This window comes from Rhinatrema bivittatum, chromosome 11, assembly GCF_901001135.1.
Source record: "Rhinatrema bivittatum chromosome 11, aRhiBiv1.1, whole genome shotgun sequence".
Lineage (NCBI taxonomy): Eukaryota > Metazoa > Chordata > Amphibia > Gymnophiona > Rhinatrematidae > Rhinatrema > Rhinatrema bivittatum.
Genome location: NC_042625.1, coordinates 97,022,493 through 97,034,096, shown reverse-complemented (window position 1 = coordinate 97,034,096; position 11,604 = coordinate 97,022,493). Strand labels below are relative to the sequence as shown.

General features: G+C 49.2%; 1 protein-coding gene across 1 annotated transcript; it reads left to right on the top strand.

Moving 5' to 3' along the window:
• Positions 1 to 3,494: 3,494 nt before the first annotated feature.
• Positions 3,495 to 7,030, top strand: LOC115073316 (gap junction beta-4 protein-like). The gene is made up of 2 exons (XM_029571634.1): positions 3,495 to 3,593; positions 5,121 to 7,030. Exon 2 carries the CDS (start codon positions 5,134 to 5,136, stop codon positions 5,947 to 5,949), a length of 816 nt encoding a protein of 271 aa, XP_029427494.1. The 5' UTR covers positions 3,495 to 3,593; positions 5,121 to 5,133; the 3' UTR covers positions 5,950 to 7,030.
• Positions 7,031 to 11,604: the final 4,574 nt, after the last annotated feature.

The window sequence follows — 11,604 nt, the reverse complement described above, 5'->3', positions numbered from 1 at the left end:
TTGGGAAGTAAGGGAATGCTGTCGTCCCCGCCCCCTTTCCATCTCAGTTCAAGCCTCTCAATACTGGGGCTGCAAGGGGGAGCAATTTTTGAGAGAGAGTTTTCAGCCCATGGCATCGCAACCCCCTCCCCCTTCCCCCTCCATCCAGTAAAATACTTCATTTCCTCTGATTGCAGGGCTGCCCCCCCCGCCCCCAGATCGGTATTTTGCTTCTCTCTTAGTTTCCTCTCTGCCTTCCCATTCCTTTCAGAATTTATTTTCTGCTCTTCCTCCCATTTGTTTTTTTCTTCCATGTTGCTCCACAGCTAATTATCTTCTCTTCCCACTTCCAAGCCTGTTCTCACTCCTTCCTCTCTTCTTACAACCCTTCATTGCTTTACCTCCACTGTCATTCATTCCCCTTTGCTTAACCCCTCACCCCGGCTCCTCTAGATATCAATGACCTCTCTGGCAGCCTGCTCTCAGCCCCTCCATTGTTCACTGTTTCTCTCTTCCTCTTCCATCCACAATTCCTCTCCCAGACCCTCACAACAGTATTGTCTCTCCTGGCCACTATCACCATTATAATCAGTCTTCCCACTTACCAGTCTGCATTCCCACTCCTCTTCTGTCCATCGTCCCTATCACCTCCTCATACTCCTCTGTCCCTCTTTCACTCCCTCTATAAGAATTGCCATACTGGATCAGACAGAGTCCATCAAGACCAGTATCCTGTTCCCAACAGTGGCCAATCCAGGCCACAAGTACCTGGCCCTTCTCATCTCCACTGCACCTCAGGTCAGTCAAAGGGTAGGAAGCCTGTCCTAAACTGATGCTACTCTCTGATCCCTCTATAGCCCCCTGGTCAAACATTCTACAGCCAACCAATAAGCTGCAGAGGGTGATGTGAGTTGTAGCAACAGAGAAGATACAAATGTTTCCTTCCTGACCTCCCCTGCATCCCATTGGTCAAACATTCTACAGCCAACCAATAAGCTGCAGAGGGTGATGGGAGTTGTAGCAACAGAGAAGATACAAATGTTTCCTTCCTGACCTCCCCTGCATCCCATTGGTCAAACATTCTACAGCCAACCAATAAGCTGCAGAGGGTGATGGGAGTTGTAGCAACTGAGAAGATACAAATGTTTCCTTCCTGACCTCCCCTGCATCCCATTGGTCAAACATTCTACAGCCAACCAATAAGCTGCAGAGGGTGATGGGAGTTGTAGCAACAGAGAAGATACAAATGTTTCCTTCCTGACCTCCCCTGCATCCCATTGGTCAAACATTCTACAGCCAACCAATAAGCTGCAGAGGGTGATGGGAGTTGTAGCAACAGAGAAGATACAAATGTTTCCTTCCTGACCTCCCCTGCATCCCATTGGTCAAACATTCTACAGCCAACCAATAAGCTGCAGAGGGTGATGGGAGTTGTAGCAACTGAGAAGATACAAATGTTTCCTTCCTGACCTCCCCTGCATCCCATTGGTCAAACATTCTACAGCCAACCAATAAGCTGCAGAGGGTGATGGGAGTTGTAGCAACAGAGAAGATACAAATGTTTCCTTCCTGACCTCCCCTGCATCCCATTGGTCAAACATTCTACAGCCAACCAATAAGCTGCAGAGGGTGATGGGAGTTGTAGCAACTGAGAAGATACAAATGTTTCCTTCCTGACCTCCCCTGCATCCCATTGGTCAAACATTCTACAGCCAACCAATAAGCTGCAGAGGGTGATGGGAGTTGTAGCAACAGAGAAGATACAAATGTTTCCTTCCTGACCTCTCCTGCATCCCATTGGTCAAACATTCTACAGCCAGCCAATTAGCTGCAGGGAAAGGTGGCAGCAGTAGCAATAAGTCAGAAGCACTTCCTTCCTCTTATTCTCCTCGGCAGCATGGAGCTCTCAGCTCCCGATCTACAGCAACGAAGGACACAAAACTGGGGATGGTCAACCACCCACAGAGCTGGCACCGACAGTCATGGCCAGCGAACCTACCAAGGACTAAATCACGCAATCTGTCCCTGTTTAAATAGCATTAGTAAGGAGCTCTGGGAATTTTATTTCTAACAAAATCAAAAGCCTCTGCTATTGAAAAAAAATATATCAACTCTGATCTATAAAATATTTCCCTCAGTTCAAGAAGGAATATGGGAAAAACTGAGACTGCAAAGTAAAACTATCAGAATCGGATAATCTGAGCTAGGAGGGGAGGGTGGATATTGGGTGAATTGGCTGTATGTGGTCTGGGAAAGGGCAGACGGAGCAGTGAGGTGCAGCAGGGACCAGGTCTCCATCTCCCCTGGGGTTTAACCAGCAGGAGGTGAGATTGAAACGTATAATTAAGGCATCTAATCTGGGAATTCTGCCCGGAGCTTCCATCCAGGCTCATGAAAGGCTGCAGTCTGGGTCAACCAGGAATAAAAGATGGCACAGATGCCTGGAACGCCCTCCTGGAAGAGGTGGTGAAGAATTCAAAAGGGCATGGTTTAAAGAGAGAGGCTGGAAATGAAGCCCTGCGGTGATCTGGGCTAAGGTTTCTGGGTGCTCAGAGCCTGGAGCCTGCAGGGAGTGGGAGGACAGCCCGAAGCACCTCGCTCAGCAAACTGCATGGGCCATACTGGTCTTTGTCTGCTGTCATTTACTCTGTCACTGTGTCTGTGTCCACCATACAGAAAGGAGAAGGGTCCATGTTAGTAACTGCGATCCAACATCCAAGTCCTAATCTCTTAAATGACCTCAGCTCTCCTGGGTCGGTTCCATTTTAAAAATCTGTACACCTTGTAGAAGCTTTCGATCTACCTCTCAATCTTGCACTCACATGAGTCTGCACTTCCTTACCTCCTGCTTTAATACATAGAATGCAGTCTAAACACTTTAAAGCAGCCTTGAAAGTTCATTTTTTTAAATTGCTTATGCTTTTTTTTTTTCATTAACTGCCTGTCCCTGCTGATGGCTTTAAAAGAATTGTCATGTGTATGTTACTGTCTGTTTATTATTATTATTTCTTGTTATGGTTTTAATTTTCTATGTACATTTGCAACCTGCCCCAGTCTGTGAAAACATTTCTGGCAGAAATTGCAAAAGAAATGTAAGACAGAAACGAGTGCAGGTTGTGGAATCAGCATATTTACAAAGCTCCTTGTGTAGCCTTGAATGGCTGCGATTTTGTACCTAAAACCCAGAGAAGGGAAGCAGAGAGACTCCAGAGTCCCCCTGAAGAGGGCAGGCCCCCGCTCCCTCTGGGGGTAAGAAAGCACTCATTGTTCAGGAGGGCCTCGGCAGGGGGGTTTCCAGCTCTGCAGGCTTAAACCCCTTCAACTGTCCACATCTTCCGCAACTCTTTTGTAATAAAGTCTGATTCCAAGAACAGGATCTGCAGCCTTCTGGTTTGATTTACCTTTCTTAAGAAAAAGAAAAAAACCCTTAAAAGCTTTTCCCGGGGGGGAAACGCGGATGACTCGCTGGGGCTTTCGCAAGGAGAGGGCGGGGCTTGCAGGTGAGGGCGGGGCTTGGCTTGCAGGTGAGGGCGGGGCGGGGCTGCAGGTGCAACTCCAGTGCTCAGACGCCTCTGCCATGGCTTAGAGAGGACGCGGCGCCTCCAGGATCGCAGGTAAGGAGAACCCTGAGCCCCGGCCCCGGCCCGTGGCCCTCGCTAGCCAGGCCCTGCCCTAACTGTGGTGAGGGGAAATGTTCCGAGGAATCGTCACAAAAGTTCTACTGAAGGACAGGAAAATCCCATTACAAAATCCTTGCCGGGGTTTGATTTCTGTTCACCTTGCGCTGTAAATTCCGGGGCTATTTATATCAGAAAGGTGGTTTAGGGTGCAGGGGTTTCTTCTGCCTCCTGGGCTGGCTCGTCCCTACCTGCCCCTGTCCCTGCCCCGAAGGCCCGATCTCCAAGCGCTTCCCAGTAAGGGGCCCTGCAGACAAAGAGGAGCCGTGAGCGCCAGGCACAGGAGCAGCGTTTTCTGTAACAAGTGAAAATTAATACATTCTACCACTTCATTATTTCCTCATTATCCCTAGCAAGCCCGTCAGCAGCTCATTAGCTATTACACACTGCTTTCTAAATTTAATCTTAGTCAGAATCAAATTAAATTAACCCCCCAAAATCCCATGGGTGGAAGGGATTGCATGGGCACGTTCCCACCTTCTTTCGGGCCGATACAGTACAGTGTGCTCCGGCGGAGCGCACTGTTAACCCACGATTGGACGCGCGTTTTGGACGCGCTAGCTTTACCCCTTATTCAGTAAGGGGTAATAGCACGTCCAAAATGCGCATCCAACTGCGGGTTAACAGTGCGCTTCGTTGGAGCACCGACTTAATATCGCCATGATATTAAGTCAGAGGGTGCACAGAAAAGCAGTTTTTACTGCTTTTCTGTGCACTTTCCCGGTGCCCGGAGAAATTAATGCCTACCTTTGGGTAGGCGCTAATTTCTGAAAATAAAATGTGTGGCTTGGCCGCACATTTTGCTTTCTGAATCGCGCGGGAATACCTAATAGGGCCATCAACATGCATTTGCATGTTGCGGGCGCTATTAGGTTCGGGGGGGTTGGACACGCGTTTTGGACGTGCTAGTTTTACCCCTTAGGTAGGTGCTAATTTCTCCAGCCACCAGGAAAGTGCATGGCGATATTAAGTCTGAGGTCCCGAAAGTTAAAAAAAAAGTAAAAAAAAAATTGAAATAGGCCCGTGGCTCGCAGGTCGAAAACCGGATGCTCAATTTTGCCGGCGTCCGGTTTCTGAACCCATGGCTGTCAGCAGGTTTGAGAACTGATGCCGGCAAAATTGAGCGTCGGCTGTCAAACTCGCTGACAACTGCCGCTCCTTTCAAAAAAGAGGCGCTAGGGATGCGCTAGTGTCCCTAGCGCCTCTTTTTACCGCCGGCCCTAATTAAAATAAATTAAAATACGTATCGCGCGCACAGGAGACTGGCCTGTGCGCGCACTGGGAGAGCGGGCACTCGCCCGCTCTTCCACGTTTTTACTGTATCGGCCCGTTTGTAAGCACTTGCTAGATCCCCACTTAGGGAAGGTTAGAAACAGAGGGTCCAATTGGCGATTTGCCAGGGCGGGCACTAGCCCCTGTAGCTGCTGCCATCTAATCCCAAGATTTTACTCTTCCTCCTGCCAGGCCAAGAGACGCTATGAACTGGGGACTCTTCCAGGGGCTTCTGAGTGGGGTCAACAAGTTCTCCACTGCCTTCGGCCGCCTATGGCTCTCAGTGGTCTTCATCTTCCGCTTGCTGGTTTATGTGGTAGCCGCCGAGAGGGTGTGGGGCGATGAGCAAGGAGAGTTTGACTGTAACACCCGGCAGCCCGGCTGCACCAATGTCTGCTATGACCACTTCTTCCCAGTGTCCCACATCCGACTGTGGGCCCTGCAGCTCATCCTGGTCACCTGCCCCTCTCTCCTGGTCATCATGCACGTGGCCTACCGGGAAGACCGCGAGAAAAAGCACCAAGAAAAAATGGGGGAGAACTGCAGCAAACTGTATCCAGACACTGCCAAGAAGAGGGGAGGCCTCTGGTGGACCTACCTACTCAGCCTGCTCTTCAAGGCCGCTGTGGATATCATCTTCTTGTACGTCTTCCACAGGCTGTACAGAAACTATTCCCTGCCCAACGTGGTGAAATGCAGCATTGACCCTTGCCCCAACATTGTTGACTGCTTCATCTCCCGCCCCACTGAAAAGAATATCTTCACTATCTTCATGGTGGTGACCTCGGCCATCTGTGTCCTCCTGAACATATGTGAAATGATCTACCTGGTTGGCAAGAGGTGCCGGGAATGCATCGTGCAAAAGACCAACCAGCGGTACCATCGCATCCCAACTCTGCCTTTCACCAACAACCTTCCCTTCAATCCCGGCCACCAAGAATTCTACGCCATGAATAACCAGGTGAATGCCCAGCTGGAGCTGTACCCCCCTGAAATCAAAATCACGCCAGATGGCACGTAGCTGTGGCCTATGCAACCTGGGACTGACTAACTTATTTTGAGATACACGTCCTAAGCCATGTAGAGCAGAAGCATCACACAGAGCCTCCACCCTGCAGCTGCACTGCCCTGGCACATGTGCCCAGGGGGACACATGTGATAAAATTAAAGCAATTGTGACTGAACTTCTTACTTCTATTTTACTGAGCACTATGTTCATGTTACAAAAACCATGTAAAAAGTGTTTGTATTAATGAATGGGGTGGGGAGCAAACAGCAATGTGAACGGGTTAACAAGAAACCCATTATTTTCCTGTACACTTATAAAATGTTTCTTTCCCACATTCAACTGGACCGGAACCAATGCATAGCATCTCAGAGAAGAGCAGACCTGGGGGAGGGGCCCTAGGAAACGTCACCCACCGAGGATTAGCAACGAGCTCCAAGTCTGCTGCTGCTGCAGCCCTAGCTTTCCTCCGCTGCCTGCAGGGAGATGCAGAAAAGAGCCAGGAATCCATGCAGCAGTGGGGTAAAGCCAGGAGTGGATTCTGCAGACCAAAAGAAATGGAGTCAGCCTCCTCCTGCAGTCGTGGCGCCCAAACGTTCAGAGTGAAGGCGAGCAACAGGATGCAGAAACGGTTTTACAGAGTCAGTTCTGAGAGATGCTGTAACTACAAATCCCAGAACACAGCAAGCACTGGCTGACCCGGACTCTGGTGACCTGGCACTCCAGGCAGGTGAAGGTGTAATGCACATCGGTCAGAAGCCTGTCTTTCGGTGACTTGTACAGCTGAATAAAAAGTATTGTTGAATGGTGCCCTATCCTGGTATAACGGGCATCTTAGCTTCATAAGTGACAGCTGAGGACAGGACGTGGGTGGCAGGGGCCTGGGGATTGCAGCAGTGAGCTCTCTACCACTTCTTCCATGTCACCTTGAACAAACCATTTTTTCACATTATCCAATAAACTGGGCATTACTTCTAAGAACATCATTGTACCTTTTCTTCTCTGCTAGCTTTGTGGGCACGAGAAATGTGGTATTGGTTCATCCACCCTCGAGGTGGCTGTTTGCATGTAATGAGAAGCATTAAAATATAAAACCTTTGCCTGAAGCTGGTATCCTCCATCTTAGCCCGGTATAACAGGTGGCCTGGGACCCCCTGGCACAGGAAGCCTTTGCAGCCGTGCTTCCTCCCTATACATTCGTCTGCAAAGCAATAGGTGAAAGCAGTGGCTACCATGGTGGCCAGGCAGCACTGCAGCTGAGTCACCTAAAGTCACTGCAGTGCAACAGTGGCAGGAGGTGAAAATCAGAAGTTACTCTGCTATGCATTTCTTATTTAACAAGACTGACTTTCTCCTGATATGGAGGGGTTGGGGGAGAGACTTTCTCCAGCAAGGGGTGTCTGCTTGACTTGGGGAATGGCCACTGCTATTACTGGCATCGGTGTTTGGGTACTTGCCAGGTTCTTGTGGCCTGGTTTGGCCTCTGTTGGACACAGGATGCTGGGCTTGATGGACCCTTGGTCTGACCCAATATGGCATGTTCTTATGTTCTTCTGTCCCTTGACAGCTTTCAGCTTCCACACCGTCCTTGATTCATACATTATTTGCCCAGTAATGTAGAATATACACACCTGCAATGCATTTCCTGTACCTGGAAATAAGAGAATACAGGCCATGTGGGATAAGAGGAAAGGTTTCCTAATACATCAGATTCAGCTCCAATCAGTGGGTGGGTGGGTGAAGGGGCACAACCGTTGGTTACCATGGCAAGAAGATCAAGGACCTTGCAAACCCCACGTAGGAAGGTAATGCAAGCCCCCAGACAGATACCATTGCATGAGGCGAGAAGGAGTTAATTAATCATTAGCAAAACAGAAAAATAGCTCCAGGGTTTGACTGCACGACCCGATACAGCATTTGCAGGGAAAGTGCAGGTGGGTAGGTCGTGTGTTTGTCTGAGAGCAATATTTACCCTGCACTCAGGCAATGTGATAAGAGGACTTGGTCGTCTGGTAAGAATGACACGAGCCAACATCAGAGAAGGTAATGTTTGGGCCAAAGCGCTCACCTTGTGGTGCCAGACAAGACCAGTTCCTTCATTAGGAAATCCATGCAGTCACACAGGGCCCCAACAATTAGAGGGATGGCAAAAGCCAATAGTTAAGCAACAGCACCAGAAGAGAGAAGGGAGGAGATATCGGGTACGGGGGGGAGTTGTACAGAAAGGATGCTGGATAGGTGAAGGTGGGGAAGTGGAGAGAAGATGCTGAGCACTGCAAAAAAAAAAAGGGTCAGTGATTGGAGTGATGCTGCTATGCAGAGCAGGGAGAGAAGGATGAAAGAAGGATGCTACTGGGAGAAGAGGAGAGAGAGGCATAGAGAGAAGGGATGGTGGTGGGAGAAGAGGAGAGAGAGGCATAGAGAGAAGGGATGCTGGTGGGAGAAGAGGAGAGGGAGGTATAGAGAGAAGGGATGCTGGTGGGAGAAGAGAGAGAGAGGCATAGAGAGAAGGGATGCTGGTGGGAGAAGAGGAGAGAGAGGTATAGAGAGAAGGGATGCTGGTGGGAGAAGAGAGAGAGAGGCATAGAGAGAAGGGATGCTACTGAGAGAAGAGGAGAGAGAGGCATAGAGAGAAGGGATGGTGGTGGGAGAAGAGGAGAGGGAGGTATAGAGAGAAGGGATGCTGGTGGGAGAAGAGGAGAGGGAGACAGAGAGAAGGGATGCTAGTGGGAGAAGAGGAGAGGGAGACATAGAAGGGATGCTGGTGGGAGAAGAGGAGAGAGAGGCATAGGGAGAAGGGATGCTGGTGGGAGAAGAGGAGAGAGAGGTATAGAGAGAAGGGATGCTGGTGGGAGAAGAGGAGAGAGAGGCATAGAGAGAAGGGATGCTGGTGGGAGAAGAGAGGGAGGCATAGAGAGAAGGGATGCTGGTGGGAGAAGAGGAGAGGGAGACAGAGAGAAGGGATGCTGGTGGGAGAAGAGGAGAGGGAGACATAGAGAGAAGGGATGCTGGTGGGAGAAGAGGAGAGGGAGACATAGAGAGAAGGGATGCTGGTGGGAGAAGAGGAGAGGGAGACAGAGAGAAGGGATGCTGGTGGGAGAAGAGGAGAGAGAGCCATAGAGAGAAGGGATGCTGGTGGGAGAAGAGGAGAGAGAGCCATAGAGAGAAGGGATGCTGGGCATGGTGGAGAGAGAGGCAGAGAGAGAAGGGATGCTGGGCACGGTGGAGAGGGAGGTATAGAGAGAAGGGATGCTGGGCACGGTGGAGAGGGCATGTAGGATTTGGCAGAGTGAGCAGTGCATGCTATGCCAGAGCTGCCACTGATAGGTGAATAAGGTGTCTGGTACTCTTGCACTGGCTCCGATCCTAGAAAACAGGTGGAATGAGTTATGCAAGGTCCTAGACTGTAAGGGAAATTTATCCTGATGGCCTTGTGTGCAGTCAGTCCAAGGGATGCATTTCTGAAATGATCTTGCGATGAGTTCCCATGGAGCCCAGGCTCATGTGCAATGCCCTGTGTTTCAGCCTCCTGGGACTCATGCAATGTGTTCAGGAGGCTCTCAGCCTCTGGCCTAGCGTGCGCATCACTGCACAGTCTCAGTGTGTGGGGCACAGCATTTCTTGCAGAATACAGTTGTCTAACTCACTGCCTTTGGGATAGATTTGCATCCCCCAAGGACAAACCTCACCTCTATGAGTCGTTTTAGGAGAAATGCTCTGGCCCTCACATTCCAGCACAGGACAAAGGTATCGTCCGCCTCCCGCTCTTTTATTACAGTGATTCACCCATCCTGAGTCTTCCGCTATGAAGAAAATTAATTGTCTAAACTCTGCCCTGCTGAATGACTTTTTTATTTAATGCTTTAAAAAACATTCAGAGGCCAGAACTGCATTCCAGTGGCCAGGAGGGTCCGGCAGCCACCCTCCTACATGGAAAACGATATCATCTGGCAGAGACTGAAAGGAATCCTGTTCCTTAGTACAACACCGTCACTGACCAGGGGTGCATCAGTCAGGTAGCGAAGTTGGAATGAAGGACTCATCTAATAGCAACAAAAAAAGGTTGGAAAAGATCTGGTCCTCAGCCATCTGCATTGGGAGGGTAGAATTAATGCTAAGACTGATCCTCACAGCTTATTTATGTATTTTTAGGTATCCTTATTTCTTTAAAATTTCACCCAGAGCAGATCCTACGTGTGGGTCCTGTGGAGCTGTTACAGTTCTGGGAGAGGGTTGAACACTAGATTTCTACTGTTAACTGGTTTTTGGAAAGGTTTGCCCAGTTACTTCTCTGATCTGCACCTCGGAAGAATCCCCCCGGGGCAGGGCACTGTGTAAACAAGTGAGAGAAGTTGCTTAGACATGGCACTATCTTGTCACCATAAAAGGGAACATAAAATAAAGAATATTCATATTCCTTTAAAAATTTTAGTCTCGGAATTGCTGCCCTCAAATACCAGTTTAGGGAAGTCCCCATTCCATACTAGGGCATGCTAAAACAGTAATTAACTAGCATGGTAGACTGGAAGGTAGATGGTGGTAGATAGACCTGTGTACCTACTGTGCTTCTTCTGAAACAAGTGAGCATGGATGACTGGGCATTCACTATTGATATCCAGAGGATTTAGAGCCTACCCCTACCCACTACAGCCCTAATCAGGAATATTCAAACCATAGAAGGAGCCCCTGAGATACAGCAGCTATTGCCTCATTGACTGGGCAGTTAGGATTGATGCTGTGCACCCCCCTGGTGTGGGATGCTTCCTCTTTGTGGTATTTTGGAAGAGAAATGTAACATGGAGACCAACTTCCCTCCCAATCCAGAGCAGGGTTAAGACTTGCACTGTTATTGTTTCCAATGTATTTGGCATGCAACTGCTTATAAATACCAAATTCAGCAATAATTGTAAAAACCCCAGAATACATAGCTAATCAAACTAAAAACAAGTTACCAACTGCAAGTATTAGAAGGCAAAGTAGAGGATGAACCAGGTGTGTCCACATTCCCCTCCACTCCCAGCCAGAACCTGTAGAAACCTGCGCTCGTTATTCAACTCCCAAGGCCCAGAGATGACGCACAAGGAAGAATTCATCCAAGGTGTGAACAAGTGAAAGAACAGGGGGCAAGCAGCCCACCCGCAGGCTGGCATTCACAGATCCCCTCAGCAAGCTTGGGTCAATGGGCCTGATAGCTAGGTCCATCTGCTGGAAGGCACTCCATGACCCCAAGGCTACAACCTGCAGGGAAAGTTTTGGCAACCAACATTAATGCAAAGTAAACAAACTGCAATTAGCAACGCTGAAAAATCTGTTGCTATTCCAAAATATCACAATTAAGAAAGGAGGAATTACTTAAGAGGTTGCTCTGCTATTAAAATCCGGTTTCTCTTAAATCTTCTCGGTGCTCTCTGACGAAGCCCAGACGTGCAGACTGGTTCCATACCATCCTGGTTCACCCTGCTAGACCATGGACATAGCTTTCCAATTTTCTCTGATAAGCCAGAACTAGAAATCCATGCTTGGCAGACGGGTTCTCCCAGGACTGGATCGGCCTGTACTGAAAACATGGAGCTGGCTACTTCCACGAGCTTTTGGTGAGGGAAAGCTTGGCAGGGTCAGTCGGAGCACCCTTTGGAGGCTTTACAGTAGAATTAATGGATTAAAGTCAGA